The sequence below is a fragment of the Moschus berezovskii genome, chromosome 17 (genome assembly GCF_049115385.1).
Source record: "Moschus berezovskii isolate FMDL1 chromosome 17, NW_MosBer_1.0, whole genome shotgun sequence".
Classification (NCBI taxonomy): Eukaryota; Metazoa; Chordata; class Mammalia; order Artiodactyla; family Moschidae; genus Moschus; species Moschus berezovskii.
This window is the reverse complement of record NC_142476.1, coordinates 36,026,771-36,050,574: the sequence shown is the minus strand read 5'-3', so window position 1 is coordinate 36,050,574 and position 23,804 is coordinate 36,026,771. Positions and strand designations below refer to the sequence as shown.

The window sequence follows — 23,804 nt, the reverse complement described above, 5'->3', positions numbered from 1 at the left end:
TATTTTCACAAACTTTTTTTTTATTACTTTTTGCACTGTGCTTGGGAACAATATGTTTAGAAAAATATTATTCACTGACAGAACACTCAAATAAAAACCAGGGTTTTATCTATTAGAAAAGTCTCTTCTTGCCTAAATGGTTTTCCTGCAAGGTCAGCAGGTTCTGGAGCTGATCACCATATTGCTCGCTGGATCCCAGACAGTTGCCCATGATCAGCTAAGTGACGGAAGACAATACGGCTGAGCCTCCAGCGCCGCTTTACACCTCGTGGACGGGACGTCATAACACATCGATTTCTAATTCTAACCGGGCAGCTATCCCGGGGAAGGGCAGCAATTTCTTCATCAGCCACCTCCTAAGGGAAGTCACAACATTATTTACACAGATCACATGCATTTATTTATTCTAGATGATGAGTAAATGCTCAGAGGAAGAGAACACAAAAGGCTAGATTCATTAGTGCAGCCAAGTTTGGCAAAAGAACCCTGGATACCATGATGAATTTTACTGAGTAGAAACAAATAGGCCAGAAAGAATGATGACAGAATTGTTTGACATACTCACAATGTAATTTTTAAAAATTAAATTGAAACCTAACAAACATAACCAAGAATCCACAAACCTTAAGTGTAAAGCTCAAAAAGCTTTCACCAATAGAAAACAGCTGTGTAACCAGCAACTAGACTAAGAAACCGTGTTAGTACCCAAGCCTTCCCTCTCCCTCCTTTCGGTCACCACCTGCTGGCTAACATTCTCATTTCTCTTTTGGAAAAAAATGAATGCATTTCTGTTGTCTCCCCAAATGATTTTCCCAGCTTCACTGAGAAAATCGATATATAACACTGTGTAAGTTTAAGATGTACAATGTCATGTCTTGATACATGTATATACTGTGAAAAATAATTACCACAATAAGGTTGACACCTCCACCACCTCACATAATTACCTTGTGTGTGACAGAACACTGAAGATTTACTCTTTAAGTAACTTTCAAATATGTAATACAGTATTGCTAACTATAGTCAGCATGCTGCATTTATTCAACCCCAGAACTTATTCACCTTATAACTGGAAGTTTGTACCTTTTGGCCAACACCTCCCCATTTCCCCTAATCCCCAGGCTCTGGTAACCACCATTCTACTGTTTCTATGAATTTGGTTTTTCAGACTCTAAATATAAATAAGATCATACAGTATTTGTCATTCTGACTTACTTCACTTAGCATAATGCCCTCAAGGTACATCTATGTTATTGCAAAGGGCAAGATTAGTTTTTTTAATGGCTAAACAGTATCATACTATAGTATGGTAAAGAATCTGCCTGCCATGTGGGAGACTCAGGTTCAATCCCTGGGAAGGGAAGATCCCCTGGAGGGCATGGCAAACTGCTCCAGTATTCTTGCTGGAGAATCCTATCGACAGAGGAGCCTGGTGGGCTACAGTCCATGGGGTCACAAAGTCAACATGACTGAGCGCACATGCAGTATCATACTATCATATTCTGTGCCTCTCTGTGTGTGCAAATCACGTTCTTAGAGTGGCACATTCATCTGCGGATGGACCGTCAGGTTGTTTCCATGCCCTGGCTACTGTGAATAATACTGGCATGAACTTGGGGATGCAGCTATCTCTTCATTTCTATCTAGTGATTTCATTTCCTTTAGGTTTATACTCAGAAATGGAACTGCTGGATCATACATGGTAGCTCTAATCTGTAATATTCTGAAGAGCCTCCAAACTATTTTCTGCGGTGGTTGTATCAATTTACATTCCCAGCAGCAGTGCACAGGCTTCTCTCCTCCACATCTTCAGCCACACCTATCTCATCTGTTGGATAGCAGCCATTCTGACGGGTGTGAGGTGATAGCTCTCTGGAGTTTTTGTTTGCATTTCCCTGATTAGGTGAGCATCTTTTCATGTACCTGTTGGTCATTTTTATGTCTCTTTTGGAAAAATGTCTATTCAGGTTCTCTGCTACTTTTTAATCATTTTTGGGGGGTGCTGTTGAGTTGTATGACTTCCTTATATTTGGGGGATATTAGTTGGTGATGGACAGGGAGGCCTGGCGTGCTGTGATTCATGGGGTTGCAAAGAGTTGGTCACAACTGAGCGACTGAACTGAACTGAACTGAAACTCTTATCAGGTACATGGCTTGCAGATCTTTTCTCTCATTTTGTAGGTTGCCTTTTCATGTTGCTGCTTTCAGTGTGATGTAGTTCACTTGCTTTTCTTTGTCGCTTGCACCTTTGGTGTCACAACTAAAAAAATCACTGCAAAGATCAATGTCAAGGAACTTTTACCCCTTGTTTCCTTCCAGCAGTTTCACACTTTCAGTTCTGTCTTTAAAGTCTAACCCATTTTGAGTTTCTGTGAGTGGTGTTAAGATAGGGGACCAATTCTCCTCTTCTGCCTGTGAGTACCCAGTTTCTCCAACACCACTCACGGAGAAGCTATCCACAACACCCACTGAGTATTTTGATTCCCTTGTCAAATACTTTTTGACCACTTATCTGTGGACTTATTTCCAGGTGCTCAATTCTGTTCCACTGGTATATGTGTCTGTTTTTATGCCACTACCATACTGTTTTGAATATTATAGCTTTGTAAATCAGGAAATATGATGCCTCCAACTTTGTTCTTCTTTCTCAGGATTGCTTTGACTCTTTGACGGTCTTTCATAGTTCCACACAAATTTTAGGATTATTTTTTCTATTTCTGTGAAAAAATAAAAGCTATTGGAATTTTGATAAGAATTGCACAGAATCTATAGATGGTTTTGTATAGTATGGGCATTTTAAAAATATTAATTCTTCCAACCTATGAACATGAAATATCTTCTTACTTATTTGCCTCTTGATTATGGTAAATGTTTCTTTTAATATGCTGTTGAATTTGGTTTGCTAGTATTTTATGGGGAATTTTTCCATCTATATTCATTAGGGATACTGACCTGCAGTTTTCTTTCTTTGTAGTGCCCTTATCTGGCTTTGCTATCAGGACAATGCTGGGTTCATAAAATGACTTTGGGAGTGTTTCCCTCTTACTCAGTTTTGGGGAAGAGTTTGAGAAGAATTGGCACCAGTTCCTCTTTAAATCACTGGTAGAATTTACTCATGAAGGCATATGGTCCTTCACTTTTTTCTGATTACTGATTCAATCTCCTTACTCATCATTGGTCACTTCAGATTTTCTATTTCTTCATAATTCAGTCTTGATAGGTTTTATGTTTCTAGGAATTTATCCATTTCTTCTAGGTTAGCCAATTTGTTGGCCTATGATTGTTCTTATCAATCTGTTATGACTCTCTGTATTTCTTGGTATCAGTTGTAACAGTTCCTCTTTTGTTTCTGATTTTATTTGATTCTTCTCTCTCTCTCTACGTTAATCTAGCTAAATGTTCACCAACTTTATCTTTTCAAAAAAATCAGCTCTTAGTTTCACATATCTTTACTGTTTTTCTGGTTTCTATTTTCATTTATTTCTGTTCCAATCTTGGATTCTGCTAATTTGGGGCTTATCTGTTTTTTTCTAGTCCCTTGAGGTATTAGGTTATTTCCCATAAGATTTTTGAAGTATGCAAGTGTGAAAACTCTGAAGACCAAGTAGAAGGAAATGTCTGACATGAAGATGAAGAGGAGGAAGGATAGGAGTGCACAGAGCCTTGACATCTACAGTAAAGATTCTGACTGCTGGAGATGCAAAGACAAGTGATCAGATGAGATTTACATTTTTAAAACATCATTTGCAATGTAAGGAAATAAATATGGCAAGGGCAAAAACGGTTCGGGGGAAAACACAGATTACTGCAGTAGCTAGCAGTAAGATTTTGTCAGGACAGATTTATCCTTATGTATGTGCTTAAAAGTATGTGTATTATTGTGCATGTGTCTGTGTGAGATAGACCCTTACTAGACTATGATGGAAGCAAAATAATTACTCTAACATATTAAAAACACATAAATGAGAAAATGTATATGAAAGTCGCTAAGTTTATATTGGGCTTCCCTGGTAGCTCAGACCAGGTAAAGAATCCACCTGCAATGCACCTGGGTTTGATTCATGGGTGGGGAAGATCCCCTGAAGAAAGGCGTGGCAACCCATTCCAGTATTCTTGCCAGGAGAATCCCCATGGACAGAGGAGCCTGGTGGACTGCAGTGCATGGGGTCACAAAGAGCTGGACACGACTGAGTGATTAAGCACAAGTTTATATTAATTATTAAGCATTAAGAGTAGTTCCTGACCTCCAAAAGTTCACACATAAGTTGCTATTAAGAAATACTGACAAATCTGTGTGCTAAAAATTACAAAACACTGATGGAGAAAAATCAAAGACCAAAATAAAGAAGTGATATACTTAAAAAAAAAAGAAATAATGATAAAATTATATGAAACATGATCAAGTCAATGAATGGTAAACAGTAAGCTACAAAAGGAACTGAACAGAAGACATGATTGGGCTAGTAGAATGAAGTAAAGTTTTATGGAGACGGAACATGAAGAACTACAAATTGTTTACATGTGTATGAACATAAAGATTTAAAGCAGTGTACAAATGAGGAAACTAGGCAAAGGGAAAATGAAACAAAAGAACATTCTATGAGAGCCTGTAAATTCATTAGCACTGGGACAGAAATTCACCTTCTCTAAGCTAGTTGGCAGGCAACAAAGAGCCATTAAGTTCCCAGGATGCCAGAGGTTCTACACAGCTCTTGATGGTTCTCAAGCCAGAGACTTCTCATGAAGGTCTTCATAAATTTGTCCTCCCTAACATCTTAAGCTTTGTTTCTCAGGAGCCACTTCTCATTACTGCCTAAATATAGGTAAGTAGCTTAATGCCATTACAATAAAAGCTGTAACAGAGTAGTCCAAGGCACTCTGTTTTCTGCTTATCTAACTGAAGTTAGATAAGATTTAAAAAGAATCCATGATAATGAAGAGCCTGTATATTATTCTCCAAATTTATATGAATGAAATAATTTTTACTCTGAGCTTTTGATACGTTTAATGGCCTTGAGTATGAGTTATAGTCTCTGATAAGACTGTTGAATGCAGGTATTTTATACTAACAGTTAGGTACAGGACTTATGCTTCAGGAAGCCTGAGCTGACATTCTCTTTTTCAAGTTAAAGAGTATGACAAGAAGTCAAACCTATATGAAGGCCACCTCATGGGTAAAGGAATTCAGAAGCAGGCTTAGGAATGACCTTGGATAAGGAACAGTGTAGGTCATGTCCTGGGCACGCTGAGACTGGGATGAACTGGAGAGACACCACAGGTCAAAATAACTATCCAATTTCTGTGTGGTCACCATGCCTCAGTACTTTCTAAGTATCACCAAATGAAATGGCAGAAAGGCTAGTTAAGAATGAATAATTTTTTCATTTGAAACTAATCAAAAGTTTCAATGGTATTTATGTTGACCAAGAAAACTAGATTCTAATCTCCACAAAGTATACTAAGTTACAACAAACAGTATGGAGTGATTTGAGTTAACGATTTTCTGGCAGATACTCATCTTAATTAGCTAACCTGAAGGTTTTTTGGAAGAATAGTATTCTTCCTGAGAGAATTGATCCGTAGCCTCTCATCTGCATATTCATAGGCCATTTTTCTTCTCTTTACATCACGCAACATTCTCCAATCGACATAGTAACTTCGAGCATGGCCTGAAGTTGATGATGGAACCACCTAAAAGAGACAAGGAATAAGTGAAGGAGAGTCAGACCCAGGGTCTGCCAGAGGATCAAAACCCAACTCCACCCACCAGGGGACAGGCACCAGCCCCTCAAAGAAAGAAAACTACTGTTCCGCAACCCACAGAATAATCTGCAAATTCAGGCCAGACACTGCCCTGGGACTACCTGGCCCCAGGCACTCGGTGGATGAACACTGCTGGGATGCAAAAGATGTCTCCTACAGAGGAACACATCTCCAAAGTCGAGAAATGTAACCAACCTACCACATACATAAAAGAAAAACAGCACTTGAGATAAAATGAGGTGAGGGAGGAATATATATGACACGAAGGAACAAGATAAAACCTCATAAGAACAACTAAGTGATGTGGAGATAGGCAATCTACCCAAGAAACAGTTCAGAGTAATGATCATAAAGACAATCAAAGGACTCGGCAGGAGCACAGATGCAGAGAGCAAGAAATTATAAGCTTTCAAAAAAGAATTAGAAAATACAAAGAACAATGAAACAGAATTAAAGAATGCAATAACAGAAATGAAGGATACTATAGAAGCAATCAGTAGTGGACTCAATGATTCAGAAGAATGGATCAGTAAGCTGGAAGACATAGGAGTGGAAATCACCGCCATGTAACAGAAAAAAAGAATGAAAAGAAATGAGGCCAGATTAAGGGACCTCTGGGATAACAGGAGGCATGCTAACATTCACATTATAGGGATCCCAGTGAGAAAGGTCTGAGAAAATATTTGAAGAAACAACAGCTGAAAACATCTGTGATTTGGGAAGGGAAACAGTCACCCAAGTACAAAAAGCACAGAGTCCCATACAGGATTAATTCACAAAGAAAATATACCACAACACATTGTAATCAAAATGACAAAAGTTAAAGGTAAAGAGAGAATATTAAAAGCAACAAGGGAAAAGCAATAAATGACTTATGAGGGAATTCCCATAAACTACTAGCTGATCTTTCAGCACAAACTGCGGGCCAGAAGAATGTGCATGATGTACTTAAAGTGATGAAAGAGAAAAACCTACAACCAGGAATGCTCTACTCAGCAAGGGTCTCCTTCAGACTTGATGAAGAAATAAAAAGCCTTACAGACAAGTGATAGCTAAGAAAATCCAGCACTACAAAACTAGCTTTATAACAACTGCTAAAGAAACTTTAAGAGGCAGAAAAGAAAAGGCCACAACTAGAAACAAGAAAATTACAAAATGGAAACACTCACTGATAAAGGTAAACATACAATAAAGTAGGAAATCATCCAGGCACAAAGCTAGTCGGGAGGTTAAAAGACAAAAGTAGCAAAACCATTTGTATCCACAATAAGCAGTTAAGGATTACACAAAACTAGATGTAAAATATAAAATAAAGAACAGTAATCATGAGGGGAAGAGAGTACAAATGCAGAGTACCTAAAATGCATTAAAAAATAAAGAGATCAACTTACAACACGTACGTATAAATACACACTCCAATACAAAACCTCATGGTAACTGCAGCAAACCAGAAGTCTATAATACACATACAAAAAAGAAAATGGAATCCAAAGATAACACTAAAGACAGTCACCAAATCACAAGACAAAAAGTAAAGGGAGAAAAAAGACCTACAAAAACAAATCTAACACAATAAACAAAATGGCAGTAAGAATATACATATCGATAATTACCATAAATGTAAACGGATAAAATACTCCAACCAAAAGACATAGATTGGTTGAATGAATATAAAAAGAAGACCCATAAATATGCTGTTTAGGAGAGCCCCACATCTCAGGAAATACAGAATGAAAAAGACAGGATGGAAAAAGGCATTTCATGCAAGTGGAAATCAAATAAAAGTTGGAATAACAATACTCACATCAGATAAAATATAGTTTTTAAAGATGGCTACAAGAGACAAAGAAGGACACTATATAATGATCAAGGCATCAATCCAAGAAGAATATATAACAACTGTAAATATATATGGACCCAACATAGCAGCACCTCAATAGATAAGCCAAATGTTAACAAACATAAAAGGAGAAATTGACAGTAACAAAATAATAGTGAGGGACACTCAGTTCAGTTCAGTCGCTCAGTCGTGTCCGACTCTTTAACACCCTACAAATATCTATTCTGTCTGGATAGATCATCCGGACAGAAAATCAATAACAAAACACAGGCCTTAAATGACACATCAGACTTGATATTTATAGAGCATTCAACCCCAAAACAGAATACACATTCTTTTCAAGTGCACTTGGAACATCCTCCTGGATAGATCCCATGCAGGGGCACAAAGCAAACTTTGGTTATAATTTGAGAAAACTGAAATCTTACCAAGCATCTTTTCCTATCGTGATGCTATGAAACTAGAAAGCAAGTAAAAGGAAAAAGACACACACACTGAGATAAAACAATATGCCACTAGACAATCAATGAATCACTGAAGAAGTCAAAGAAGAAATCAGAAAATATCTGGAGACAAATGAAAATGAGATACAACAAAAGAACTTCTAAGAAGGAAGTTAATAGCGATACAAGTTTATCCAAGGAAACAAGAAAATCTCAAATAAACAACCTAACATTACACCTAAAGCAACCAGCAAAAGAAGAAGAAATAAACACCAAAGTTAGTAGAAGAAATCATAAAAGTCAGGGCACAAACGAGAACAGAGAAGAGCAATGAAAGTAAAAGCAGGTTTTGTTTTTTTTTTTAAGATGAAATTTACAAATCTTCAGAGAGACTCACCAAGAAAAAAAGGGAGAGCCAAAATCAGTAAAATCATAAATGAAAAAGGAAAAGTTACAACCGACACCACAGAAATACAAAGGATCATAATAGACTAGTATGAGCAACAATACGCCAATAAGGTGGGTAACCTAATTGAAATGGACAAAAAATTTGAATGGTACAATCTCCCAAGACTGAACCGGGAAGAAACAGAAAATTACTAGTACTGAAATAGAACCAATTATTTAAAAACAGCCAATAAGAAAAGCCTAGGAACAGGTGTCTTCACAGAAGAATTCTACCAAACATTCAGAGGTGAGTTAACACCAATCCTTCTGAAACTATTCCAAACAATTGCAGAGGAAGGAACATTTCTGAACTTATTCTATGAGACCACCATCACCCTGATACCAAAACCAGATAAAGACATCACAAAAAAAGAAAATCACAGGCCAGTATCACTGATGAACATGGATGCAAAAATTCTCAACAAAATTCTAGCACACACAAGCCAACAACACATTAAGGATCAAGCTGGGTTTATCCAAGGATGCCCGGATTCTTCAATGTACACAAGTCAATCAACATGATACACCGCATTAACAAATTAAAAGATAAAAATCATATGATAATCTCGATACAGAAAAAGCTTTTGACAAAATTCAGCACCCATTTATGACAAAAACTCTTCAGAAAATGGGCACAGGAGGAACCTACCTCAACACAATAAAGGCCATATATGATAAACCCACAGCAAACATTCTCAATGGTGAAAAACAAAGTATTTCCTCTAAGATAAGGAACAAGACAAGTGTGCCCACTCTTGCCACTATTATTCAACATAGTTTTGGAAATCCTGACCTTGGCAATCAGAGAAGAAAAAGAAATAGAAGGAATCCAGACTGGAAAAAAAGTAAAACTTTCACTGTTTGCAGATAACACAATACTACACATGGAAAACTCTAATACTATCAGAAAATTACTAAAGCTAATCAGTAATTTTGGTAAAGTTGCAGGTTGCAAAATCAGTACACAGAAATCCCTTGCATTACTATACACTAACAATGAATAATTAAAAAGAGAGATTAAGGAATTAATCCCATTCACCATTACAATAGGGAAATAAAATACCTAGCAATAAACCTATTTAAGGAGACAAAAGACCTGTACTCAGAAAACTATAAGATATGGATGAAAGGAATCAAAGATGACATAAATAGATGGAGAGATACATGATGTTCCTAGATTGGAAGAATAAAATTGTGAAAATGACTATACTACCCAAAACAATCTACAGACTCAATGCGATCCCTATCAAATTACCAATGGCATTTTTCACAGAACTAGAGCGAAAAACTTCACAATTCGTATGGAAACACAGAAGACCCCAAATACTCAAAGCAATCATGAGAAAGAAGAACGGAGTTAGAGGAATTAACCTTCCTGACTTCAGATTATACTACAAAACTACAGTCATCAAGATAGTATGGTACTGGCACAAAAACAGAAATACAGTCCAATGGAACAAAATAAAAGCCCAGAGATAAACTCATGTACCTATGGGCACCTTTTTTTTTGACAAAGGAGGCAAAAATATATAATGAAGAAAAGATAATCTCTTCAATAAATGGTGCTGTGAAAACTGGACAGCTATATGTGGAAGAATGAAATTATTTAGAACACTTCTTAATACTACACAGAAAGAGAAACTCAAAATGGATTAAAGACCTAAATGTAAGACCAGAAACGACAATCTTCCTAGAGGAAAACATAGGCAGAATATTCTTTGACATAAATCACAACAAGATTCTCTATGACCCATCTCCTAGAGTAGTGGAAATAAAAACAAAAATACACAAACAGGATCTAATTAAACTTAAAAATTTTTGCACAGGAAAGGAAACCATGAACAAGATGAAAAGACAACTCTCAGAATGGGAGAAAATAATTGCAAATGAAGCAACTGACAAAGGATTAATCTCCAAAATATATAAGCAGCTCAGGCAGCTCAATATCAGAAAAACAAAGAACCCAATCAAAAACCGGGCAGAAGACCTAAACAAACATTTCTCAAAGAAGATATAGAGATAGCTAACAGACACATGAAAAAATGCTCAACATTGCTTATTATTAGAGAAATGCAAATCAAACTACAATGAGGTACTACCTCACACTGGTCAGAATGGCCACGATCAAAAAATCTATGAACAATAAATGCTGGAGAGGATGTGGAGAAAAGGAAACCCTCTTGCACTGATGGTCAGAATGTAAATTAATATAGCCACTGTGGAGAACAATATGGAGATTTCTTTAAAAACTAAACTAGTTCTTTAAAAACTATGACCCAGCAATCCCACTATTGGGCATATACCCTGAGAAAACCACAATTCTGAAAGACACATGTATCCCAGTGTTCACTGCTGCACTATTTTCAATAACTAGAACATGGCAGCGACCTACATGTCCACTGACAGATGAATGGATAAAGAAGCTGTGGTCCATATATATAACGGAATGCTACTCAGCCATAAAAGGAATGAATTTGAGCCAGTTCAAGTGAGGTGGATGAACCTAGAGCCTGTTATACAGACTGAAGTAAGTCAGAATATTAACACTGTATATTAATACATATATATGTGGGATCTAGAAAAATGGTACCGATGACCGTTTGTAGGCAGCAACAGAGAAGCAACACAGAGAACACACTTGCAGACACAGCAATGGAAAGGAGAAGGTGGGACGAATTTAGACAGTAGCACTGAAACATATATACTGCCATATGTAAAACAGATAGCCAGTGGCAATTTGCTATATGATGCAGGGAGCTCAACCTGTGATCTGAGACAACCTCGAGTGGGAGGTAGGTTCAAGAGGGAGGGGACATATGTATATCTATGGCTGATTCATGGTGATGAATGGCAGAAACCAACAGAACACTGTAAAGTATTATCCTCTAATTAAAAATAAATAATTTTTAAATAAGAAATTCAACATCCATTTATGATAAAAATCCTCCAGAAAGTGAGCACAGAGAAAACACACTTCAACACAATAAAGACCATATATGATAAAACCACAGCTAACACCATCATACTCAATGGTGAAAAGCTGAAAACATTTCCTCTAAGATCAAAAATAGTCAGTAAAATTTTCAAAGTCCTAGCCAAATCAGAAAAGAAAAAAGGGAATCCAAAACAGAAAGGAAGAAGTAAAACTGCCACTGTTTACAGATGACATGATACTCTACATCAGTTCAGTTGCTCAGTCGTGTTTGACTCTTTGCGACCCCATGAATCGCAGCACGCCAGGCCTGTCCATCACCGACTCCCAGAGTTTACCCAAACTCATGTCCGTCGAGTTGGTGATGCCATCCAGCCATCTCATTCTCTGTCGTCCCCTTCTTCTCCCGCCCCCAATCCCTCCAAGCGTCAGGGTCTTTTCCAGTGAGTCAACTCTTTGCATCAGGTGGCCAAAGTACTGGAGTTTCACCTTCAGCATCAGTCCTTGTAATGAACACTCAAGGACTGATCTCCTTTAGGATGGACTGGTTGGATCTTCTTGCAATCTGAGGGACTCTCAAGAGTCTTCTCCAACACCACAGTTCAAAAGCATCAATTCTTTGGCACTCAGCTTTCTTCACAGTCCAACTCTCACATCCATACATGACCACTGGAAAAACCATAGCCTTGACTAGACGGGCCTTTGTTGGCAAAGTAATGTCCCTGCTTTTTAATATGCTATCTAGGTTGGTCATAACTTTCCTAAAGGCAGAGGAACCAGAGATCAAATTGCCAACATCCGCTGGATCATGGAGAAAGCAAGAGAGTTCCAGAAAAACATCTATTTCTGCTTTATTGACTATGCCAAAGCCTTTGACTGTGTGGATCACAATGAACTGTGGAAAATTCTGAAAGAGATGGGAATCCCAGACCACCTGACCTGCCTCTTGAGAAACCTGTATGCAGGTCAGGAAGCAACAGTTAGAACTGGACATGGAAAAACTGACTGGTTCCAAATAGGAAAAGGAGTATGTCAAGGCTGTATACTGTCATCCTGCTTATTTAACTTATACGCAGAGTACATCATGAGAAACGCTGGGCTGGAAGAAGTACAAGCTGGAATCAAGATTGCTGGGAGAAATATCAATAACTTCAGATATGCAGATGACACCACCCTTATGGCAGAAAGTGAAGAGAACTAAAGAGCCTCTTGATGAAAGTGAAAGAAGAGACTGAAAAAGTTGGCTTAAAGCTCAACATTCAACATCATGGCATCTGGTCCCATCACTTCATGGGAAATAGATGCGGAAACAGTGGCAACAGTGTCAGACTTTATTTTTGGGGGCTCCAAAATCACTGCAGATGGTGACTGCAGCCATGAAATTAAAAGTCGCTTACTCCTTGGAAGGAAAGTTATGACCAACCTGGATACTATACAGAGAAAATCATAAAGATGACAATAGAAAGCTACTAAGGCTCATCAATGAACTAGATAAAGCTGAAGGATAGAAAATTAATACACAGAAATCTGTTGTATTTCTCTACACTAACTACAAAAAATCTGGAAGAGAATTAAGAAAACCACCCCATTTATCACCGCATCAAAAAGAATAAAATACCACCCTTGTGGCTCAGATAGTAAAGACTCTGCCTGCAATGCAAGAGACCTGGGTTTGATCCCTGGGTTGGGAAGATGCCCTGGAGAAGGGACAGGCTACCCACTCCAGTATTCTGGCCTGGAGAAGTCCATGGACTGTATAGTTCATGGGGTAGCAAAGAGTCGGACACAACTGAGCCACTTTCAGTTCACTTCAAATCTACCAAGGGCTTCCCTGGTGGCTCAGTGGTAAAGAACCTACCTGCCAATGCAGGAGACATGGGTTCAATCCCACCATCAGGAATATCCTCTGGAGAAGGAAATGGCATCCCACTCCAGTATTCTTGCCTGGAAAATCCCATGGACAGAGGAGCCTGGTGGGCTACAGTCCATGGGGTCTCAAAAGAGTTGGACACAACTTAGCAACTAAACAACAATAAAAACCTACCAAAAGAGGCAAAAACCCGTACTCCAGAAACTGTAAGACCTTGATGAAACAAGGCACAACACATGGAAAAATATACCATGTTCTTGGACTGGAAGAATCAGTATTGTGAAAATTACCAATACGACCCAAGGCAATCTATAGACTCAATGCAACCCCTATCAAATTATGAGTGGTATTTTTCACAAACAAAAACAAATTTTTTTTTAAATTTGTATGGAATTATAAAAGACTAAATAGCCAAAGTAATCTTGAGAAAGAATAATGGAGATAGAGGAAATCAGGCTCCCTGGCTGCTGACAATACTGTGAAGCTACAGTAATTATAATCAACAGAATATGGTCCTGGCACAAAAACAGACTAATGGAGCAGGACAAAAAGTCCAACAATAAACCCCTGCACTAGGGTGAATTCATCTACAAAATACAAAGAATATACAGTGGAGAAAAGACAATCTCTCCAGGAAATGGCCCTGGGAAAAGTTGCACCGCTACATTTTCCTAGAGAAAAACATCGGCAGAACAGTCTTTGACACGAATTGTCTTTGACATATATTGCAGCAATATGTTTTTGGACCCTTCTCCTAGAAAAAGGAAATAAAAACAAAACTAAACAACTGGGACCAAGTTAAACTTATAAAGTTTTGCTCAACAAAGGAAACCTATAAACAAAATGAAAAGACAACTTATGGGCTGGGAGAAAACATTCACAAATGATGTTACTGACAAGGGCTTGATTTCCAAAATATACAAACAGCACACACAGCTCACTAATGTAAAAACTAACAACCCAATTAAAAAATGGGCAAAAAATTTAAATATATATTTCTCCAAAGAAGACATACAGATGGCCAAAAAGCACACAAAAAGAAGCTCAACATGATTAATTCTCAGAGAAATGCAAATCAAAACTACAATGAGTTATCACCTGATACCAGTCAGGATGGCCATCATCAAGAAGCCTACAAATAGTAAATGCTGGAGAGAATGTGGAGAAAAGGGAACCCTCCTATACTGCTGGGTCAGAATGTAATCTGGTACAGCCACTATGGAGAACAGCATGCAGTTTCCTTAAAAACCTAAAAACAGAATTACCAGCAATACGATCCAGCAATTCCACTCCAGGGCATATACCTGAAGAAAACCATAATTCAGAAAGATACATGCACCCCAATGTTCACTGCAGCACTATTTACAATAGCCAGGATATGGAAGCAACCTAAATGTCCATCAAAAAGGAATGGATAAAGAAGTTATGGTACATATATGTGTATGTATGTACAATGTAATATTACTCAGCCATAAAAAAGAATGAAATAATGCCAACTGCAGAGACATGCATGGACCTAGAGGTTGTCATACTCGGTGAAGTAACTTAGAGAAGGACAAATATCCTATGATATCACTTATATGTGAAATCTAAAAATATTGTATAAACTTATTTACAAAACAGTGTCACAGGTGTAGAAAGAAATCTTACGGTTTAGGGGGTGGAGGGAAGGGATAAACTGGAAGACTGGAACTGACATATATACATTACTTTATACAAAATACATAATTAATAAAGACCTACTGTATAGCACAGGGAACTCTACTCAATGCGCTGTAAAGACCTATATGGGAAAAGAACCTAAGAATGAGTAGACATATGTACATGCATAACTGATTCACTTTGCTGCACAGCAGAGACTATCACAACACTCTCAATTATACTCCAGAAAAAATTTTTTTCATCTAATTCAAAAATGAGCAGAAAACCTAAACAGACATTTCTCCAAAGAAGACATACAGATGGCTAACAGGTACATGTGTGTGCGTGCGTGCTTAGTCACTTCAGTCGTGTCTGACTCTCTGCAACCCTATGGACCCTGGCCAGCCAGGCTCCTCGGTCTATGTAAACATATTCAATATCACTAATTCTCAGAGAAATGAAAATCAAAACTACAGTGAGGTATCACTTCATACAGGTCAAAATGGCCACTATCAAAAAGTCTACCAAGAACAATTGTTGGAGAGGGTGTGGAGGAAAGGGAACTCTCCTGCTTTGTTGGTGGGAATGCAAATTGGTACAGCCACTATGGAAAACGTTCCTTAAAACTAGAAAGAGTTACCACATAATCCAGCAATTCCACTCCTGGGCATGTATCTGGAAAAAGTTTTAATTCAAAAAGACACATGCACCACAATGTTTATAGCAGCACTATTTACAATATACAAGATACAGAAGCAGCCTAAGTGTCCGTCACAGATGAATAATAAAGATGCGGGGTATATACACACACAATGAAATATTCAGTTCAGTTCAGTCGTTCAGTCGTGTCCGACTCTTTGCAACCCCATGAATCACAGCACGCCAGGCCTCCCTGTCCATCACCAAATCCCGGAGTTCACTCAAACCCATCTCCATCGAGTCAGTGATGCCATCCAGCCATCTCATTCTCTGTCATCCCCATCTCCTCCCACCCCCAACCCCTCCCAGCATCAGAGTCTTCTCCAGCAAGTCAGTCAACTCATCGCATGAGGTGGCCAAAGTATTGCAGTTTCAGCTTTAGCATCAGTCCTTCCGATGAACACCCAGGATTGATCTCTTTTAGAATGGGCTGGTTGGATCTCCCTGCAGTCCAAGGGACTCTCAAGAGTCTTCTCCAGCACCACAGTTCAAAAGCATCAATTCTTCAGCGATCAGCTTTCTTCACAGTCCAATTCTCACATTCATACATGACCACTGGAAAAACCATAGCCTTGACTAGGCAGACCTTTGTTGGCAAAGTAATGTCTCTGCTTTTTAATATGCTATCTAGTTTGGTCATAACTTTCCTTTCAAGGACTCTACACATGGACATCACCAGATGGTCAACACCGAAATCAGATTGATTATATTTTTTGCAGCCAAAGATGGAGAAGTTCTATACAGTTAGCAAAAACAAGCCCAGGAGCTGACTGTGGCTCAGATCATGAACTCCTTATTGCCAGATTCAGACTTAAATTGAAGAAAGTAGGGAAAACCACTAGACCATTCAGATATGACCTAAATCAAATCCCTTATGATTATACAGTGGAAGTGAGAAATAGATTTAAGGGACTAGATCTGATAGATAGAGTGCCTGATGAACTCTGGACGGAGGTTCGTGACATTGTACAGGAGACAGGGACCAAGACCATTGCCATGGAAAAGAAATGCAAAAAAGCAAAATGGCTGTCTGAGGAGGCCTTACAAATAGCTGTGAAAAGAAGGGAAGCGAAAAGCAAAGGAGAAAAGGAAAGATATAAGCATCTGAATGCAGAGTTCCAAAGAATAGCAAGAAGAGATAAGAAAGTCTCCTCAGCGATCAATGCAGTGGAATATTACTCAGCCATAAAAAACAAAATAAGGCCATTTGCAGCAACATGGATGGATCTAGAGATTATCATATTAAGGGAGGCAAATCAAAGATTCATGATATCACTTATATATGGAATTTTTAAAAAAATTATACAAATGGACTTATTTACAAAATAGAAATGGACTCACAGATATAGAAAACAAACATCATCAGAGTGGAAGGGGGGAAGAAGAGATAAATTAGGAGTATGGAATTAACAGATATACATTCAGTTCAATTCAGTTCAGTCGCTCAGTCATGTCCGACTCTTTGGGACCCCATGAATCACAGCACGCCAGGCCTCCCTGTCCATCACCAACTCCTGGAGTTCACTCAAACTCATGTCCATCGAGTCGGTGATCCCATCCAGCCATCTCATTCTCTGTCGTCCCCTTCTCCTCTGGCCCCCAATCCCTCCCAGCATCAGAGTCTTTTCCAGTGAGTCAACTCTTCGCTTGAGGTGGCCAAAGTATTGGAGCTTCAGCTTCAGCATCACTCCTTCCAATGAACACCCAGGGCTGATCTCCTTTAGAATGGACTGGTTGGATCTCCTTGCAGTCAAAGGGACTCTCAAGAGTCTTCTCCAACACCATAGTTCAAAAGCATCAATTAGCATGTATAAAATAAACAATGACAGTTTAGAGTATAGCATAGGCAACTATATTCAGTATCTTGTAATAACCTATAATGGAAAAGAATTAAGAAAAAGAACACACACACAACACCAAATATAAGCATATTGTAAATCAACTACAGTTCAATAAAAAAAATAATAATAAAAAGACACACAGTGGCTTCATCCTCCCACCTCATCCCTTACCTGCCCAGTGACCACACCCCCATCCCAGAGGTATCCAGTTACTAATTTCTTTTCTGTAGCCTTCCAGAGATTTTTGCCTATAAAATACACGTACACACTCCCTCTCCCGTTTCTTCTCCTACCCGTTTTTTTTCACATTTAACAACAGATTTTAGAGCTTTTTCTATATCCATGTTTAAAAGCTTCCACATTGTTTTAGGTTGCATAATATTCCACTATATGGAAGTGACCAGGTTCAGGAGACACCATCTCAAAATAGGGCTCCTCTGGCATACTGTTTATTTCAAGCAACAGGAAGCTGAGAAACAGCAGGTGCAAGAAGGACTTTCTAATGTTCCCCTAAAAGAGGTCATAAGACCCTCACATGAGAGGGTCCCTCCATATACCCAGGGCATAAAAGAAGCATCCTTATCTCTGAAGCCTGAGGAACACTGAGAAGAATCTAAACAACAGGCCATGCTAAGTTTCCTTTCGTTTTCTACACATAGCTCATGACTTTACCCTTACCACATTTCCCATGACATACCAGGCTTCATTAATCCTAGCACAAAATCCACTTAGGTTCAACTCCTTTGGTTCTTCTTTTCCTATGAAAACTCCTGTGTTAGGTAAAACTTACAAATTTGTATGCTTTTCTCTTGCTATTGATACAAGGGCCCCAGCTGAGAACTTTTTTCCTCCCCACAGATGCATCATGATTTATTATTCTGAGACCTACTGGTGGACAATTAGACCATACCTCACTCCAGTACTCTTGCCTAGAAAATCCCATGGATGGAGGAGCCTGGTAGGCTCAGTCCGTGGGGTCGCTAAGGGTCGGACACGACTGAGCGACTTCACTTTCACTTTTCACTTTCACACATTGGAGAAGGAAATGGCAACCCACTCCAGTGTTCTTGCCTGGAGAATCCCAGGGATGGGGGAGCCTGGTGGGCTTCCGTCTATGGGGTCACACAGAGTCGGACACGACTGAAGTGACTTAGCAGCAGCAGCAGCACCAGTTATCATTATAAACAATGCTGCAATGAATAATGTCTTATGTAAATCACTTCATATATATTTGCATATATCAGCAGGATAAAGTCCTGGAAGCAGAACTGCTGGGTCAATGGGTACTTTGAAACTGTCACTCAAAACTCATTTCTTAGCGTGAGTTGTCCAGTAACAAGACAGAGGGTTCCTCACTGTCACATGCTTACATGGTGATAGCCAACAGTTATAACAGTACACACAGAGTATACGCCATTAGAAACTCTAGTCATTCCCAAACCAGAGCAGATATTATATGTTCATTAAATTACAGCTATGGAAAATGATGGCGGCCTCTTGTAACTGCTGTTTTAGAAAAAATACATGTACAGCATGATACAGAATATAAAGCTGAAAATGAGACTACAAGACTAGAAAGATAACCTTTTTTCAACCTGTCAGCAAAAGATAAACTGCCTTCAATGCTTCAGAGTCTCAAGGGAAATACAACAACTCTAAAATCATGTTTTGGAAATAAGACAGAATGGATCAAATCGATACTGAAATTTAGAGTCAAATGAGTACCGTGGTCACAGTGGCTGGAAATAAGCGTCATGGAAAGAGGGCTCAGGCAAGGCTTTGAAGGACTGACAGAATTTTGACAGGAAGCGGGGGAAGGGAGAGAAGGTGAACTTTTTCCAAACCAAATGAGGAAACGGACAAGATAAGAGTGGTGAAGTCCAAGGAGGTCATTCTGGCTGAAAGAAACAATTCACCTGAAGGGGCAATGCAATGTCTGCTGGTAGCTATGAAACTAAAAGCAAAGGAGAATTAGAAACCAAACTTAAATATTTTCCCCTTCAATTCTTTTCCAGACTATCCCTAATCAGTCTTCCATCATCTCCTAACAGGTTTCTATTTAAGAAAACACAAGGAACTTTTTATTCTTTCTGTACAACTTTTTTTTTCTGACTATAAAGGCAATACACTTTTAGAATAAACATTTACTGGTCTCTCACGTTAATTTCTTCTGTAATAGTTTATGTCCTTTGCCCACATTTCTATTATACTGTATTTTCTTGCCAGTTTATAACAGTGCTTTACATGTTAAGATTGCTTCTGTTCTGTTCCGTACATATCCTAACCTAACCCTCTCTCTCACCCCTCTTCATCTCCTAAAACTATTCCATTGGGCTTTCTTCAACTCATGGTCTACCATCATCAATATCTTCTAAATCCTCAACTTGTCTTAACAACTCCTCCAGATATTTGCTCAACAGTTTCCCCTATAGCTCTTTTTCTCCAACAACTGAGAGGAAGCTTTCTTGCTCTTTACTGCAGCTTCCTGAGAGGAAGCTGGGACTCTTGTGCCACTGGGTTATACTTCCACCACTGCAGTCATCTACCACAGCCTCCGCCACTCCATTTTTCACTGTCAATCCTGGCTGTCACTCCTCCTGTCTTAATTCCTGGTGATCTCAACACAAGAGAAATTATACCCTGATCTCTCCATTCCTCGAACTCTTTTCCTCCAGTCATTTTGTCCTTCACTCCTCTTTTCCATTCACGTCCATGCTGGAGGTCTTTTATTCCCAGTAGGTGAAAGTTTTCTATTATCCAATTGTGTGTATCTCATACTCTATCACTTCTTTCTAGCATGTTTCTTGTAACACCCTAATAACAGCCCCTCTGGAACTTTTAATCCGCTGCTCCTACCAGCTTTTCACGTCTCTCAGCTTTTGACTTCCTGTCTCCTGCTTGTGTCCTTAGTTGCTCAGTAGTGTCTGACTCTTTGCCACCCCATGGACTGTAGCCCACCAGGCTCCTCTGTCCATGGGGATTCTCCAGGCAAGAATACTGGAATGGGTTGCCGATGCCCTCCTCCAGGGGATCTTCCCAAGCCAGGGATCAAACCCAGGTCTCCCACAATGCAGATGGATTCTTTACAGTCTGAGCCACTTGAATTCCATGGTCTGTAAACACAATGTTGTATTTCATATACCCTCAACTCCCTGATCCCTCTTTCACTTCACCTTATTGGCTCTAATTCTTGCCACTATTCTTCTGATCTACTCTTGACTATTTTACACCATCTCTTCTTTCTTTAAATCCCTGACACCTGCTCCCACATCCCCATGTTTAGCTGATGACTTCACTTTCTCTTCAATTATGAAATCAAAAGAATCTATAATCAGATATACAGAACAGACTTGTGGTTGCCAAGGGGAAGGGGGCATAGGGAAGGGCTGGATAAGGCATTTGGGATTAGCAGATGCAAACTATTATATATAGAATGGAAAAATAAGGTCCTACTGTACAGCACAGGGAACTAAATTCAATATCCTGTAATAAACCATAATGGAAAAGAATATGAAAAAATATGTGCAACTGAATCACTTATGTTAATAAGTTAACATTGTAAATCAACTCTACTTCAACAAAATAATTTTTTTAAAAAAGCATCTGCAATCATATGCACTACATTCCCTCCTGCTATTAAAGATCTGCTCTGTCCAATACAGTAGCCACTAACCACACATCACTAGTGAGCCCTTGAAAAGTAACTGCTGCTGCTGCTGCTAAGTCGCTTCAGTCGTGACTGACTCTGCTACCCCATAGACGGCAGCCCACCAGGCTCCCCCTTCCCTGGGATTCTCCAGGCAAGAACATTGGAGTGGGTTGCCATTTCCTTCTGCAATGCATGAAAGTGAAAAGTGAAAGTGAAGTCGCTCAGTCGTATCCGACCCTTAGCGACCCCACGGACTGCAGCCTACCAGGCTCCTCCATCCATGGGATTTTCCAGGGAAGAGTACTGGAGTCGGGTGCCATCGCCTTCTCCGTGAAAAGTAACTAGAGGAATGTAATTCTAAATTTTCTTTAATTTTAATTAATGAAAAAATCTAAACTTAAGGCAAACATTAAAAAGTTTTAGTTTTGATAGGATTACATTTTCCATCTTAATCGTGAAAATTTTAGAATCCAAACTAAGATGTACTCTAAGTGTAAAATACAAACCTGATTTTGAAGATTTAGCATGAAAAAAAGAATGCAAGATCTCACACATCACATTTATAGATTACATGTTGAAATACAATATTTTTGATAAATGTATTTTAAATGTTTTAATAAAATTAATTCCATCTGCTTATTACTTTTTTAATGTGGCTACTCGAAAACTGTAAGTTAAAAATGTGGTTGGTATTTTATTTCTACTGGACAATGCCATTACAGATTAACTGTTCACGTTCTGAAGACCAAATTCCGTTCTGTCGCTCAGTCGTGTCCGACTCTATGCGACCCCGTGGACTGTAGCCTACCAGGCTTCTCCGTCCATGGGATTCTCCAGGCAAGAATACTGGAGTGGGTTACCGTCTCCTTCTCCAGGGCATCTTCCCGACCCAGGGATCGAACCCGGGTCTCCAGCATTGGAGGCAGACGCTTTAACCTCTGAGCCACCAGGGAAACCCAATCTAACACTAAACTCATCACCTCTTGCCTACACAAGCTACAGCTTCAGCAATTCTTCTCTCTCCTACATTATCTATTTTCCCCCCTCTACAGAATCTTTCCCTTTGACACAGAAACAGGCACCCAAAATACACCACAAAACACCCACTCTTAACCCACCTCCAACTACTGACCCAATTTTCTGTTCCTTTTTGCAGCAAAACATCTTCAAAGGTTCGTCTATGTTTGAAGTCTGTGTTTGTAGTTTGCAGGAAAGATAGAATGTATTTCTTTCCTCTCATTCTGTCTCTAATACTTTCACCCCCACCACACCATCGAAACTGCTATGCTGCAGGTTCCAACAATTTCCACGCTGCTAATTCTAGAGGAGATCAATCCTGGGTGTTCATTGGAAGGACTGATGCTAAAACTGAAACTCCAATACTTTGGCCACCTCATGCGACGAGCTGACTCACTGGAAAAGACTCTCATGCTAGGAGGGATTGGGGGCGGGAGAAGGGGACGACAGAGAATGAGATGGATGGATGGCATCACCAACTCGATGGACATGGGTTTGAGTGAACTCCGGGAGTTGGTGATGGACAGGGAGGCCTGGCGTGCTGTGATTCATGGGGTCGCAAAGAGTCGGACACGACTGAGCGACTGTACTGAAACCCAACAGAGGGGCTACCAGGTGCCGCAGTGGTTAAGAATCCGCCTGCCAATGAAGGTGTCCCAAGAGACGCCAGTTTGATTCCTGGATCGGGAAGATCTCCTGGAGGAGAGGGCGGCAACCCACTCCAGTATTCTTGCCTGGAGAATCCCATGGACGGAGGATCCGGCGGGCTACAGTCTGGGGTCGCAAGAGTCGGAAGCGACTGAGCAGGCACGCACGCAAAGCCAACAAGCAATTCTCAGCCCTTCTTTTAATTGACTTTAACCAGAGTGCCCGACTCGCTGCTCCTGGATTGCGGAATCCCAGGCCACCACGCTCTCCTCCCTCGCTCTGTTCAAGTCTCCTTTGGTCGGCTTTCTTTTAACTTTGGGAGGTTTTGGGGGCCTCATTCTTCAGACACCTTCTGTCTCCACCTACACTCGTAAAGTAGAGTCAGTCTGCAGGCTTTCAACGCCAGTCAGCTCTAAGTTTACAAATAACCCAATTTACATTTGCAGCTCGGCCCTCCCCGGAATCAAGCCTGAGGAAGGAAGCGGACAGAGAGAGAACCCTGGAACAGGTCTGCCCTGGGCGCTCCTGGTGGCAGAACAGTGGAGGACCTGTGGGCTTGGAAGTTCAGAGGAGAAGGGGAGGAGAGTATAACGGCGCGAGCCAGACCTGCCGGACGATCCGCAGCAGAGATCCGAGGGTGAAGGCAGCCATCTTGTCGACCTCAAAGTCAAACCGCTGCAACTTTATTAACACTGCCGCAGACAACGAGGACACGAAGGGCGGGACCTGGGCCTCAGGGGGCGGGTCTTTAGCTTTCGGGAAGGAGGGGATAGTTAATTGGATTAGCGTTCTCGCGGTATTCAACGGAATTTGGGCAAAATAGCAATCTGGAAGCTTAGCCGTGGTACTGATAGTGGACTGTGACTCTTCGCCTGTTCCTTCCTTCTTAAGCGGTTTACAGTTCAGTTCAGTTCAGTTCAGTCGCTCAGTCGTGTCCGACTCTCCGCGACCCCATGAATCACCTTTGTCCTCATTCACCTCCTTTTCTCCCACCCTTTCCTACCTATCTGTTCA

At 39.9% G+C, this 23,804-nt stretch overlaps 1 protein-coding gene across 1 annotated transcript; it reads right to left on the bottom strand.

Moving 5' to 3' along the window:
* Nucleotides 1-23,533, bottom strand: MRPS14 (mitochondrial ribosomal protein S14). Its single transcript, XM_055419204.2, has 3 exons — nt 23,397-23,533; nt 5,533-5,691; nt 1-356 (listed from the first exon to the last, which is right to left on the bottom strand). Exons 1-3 carry the CDS (start codon nt 23,439-23,441, stop codon nt 174-176), a joined length of 387 nt encoding a protein of 128 aa, XP_055275179.2. The 5' UTR covers nt 23,442-23,533; the 3' UTR covers nt 1-173.
* Between the last annotated feature and the right edge of the window lie 271 nt (nt 23,534-23,804).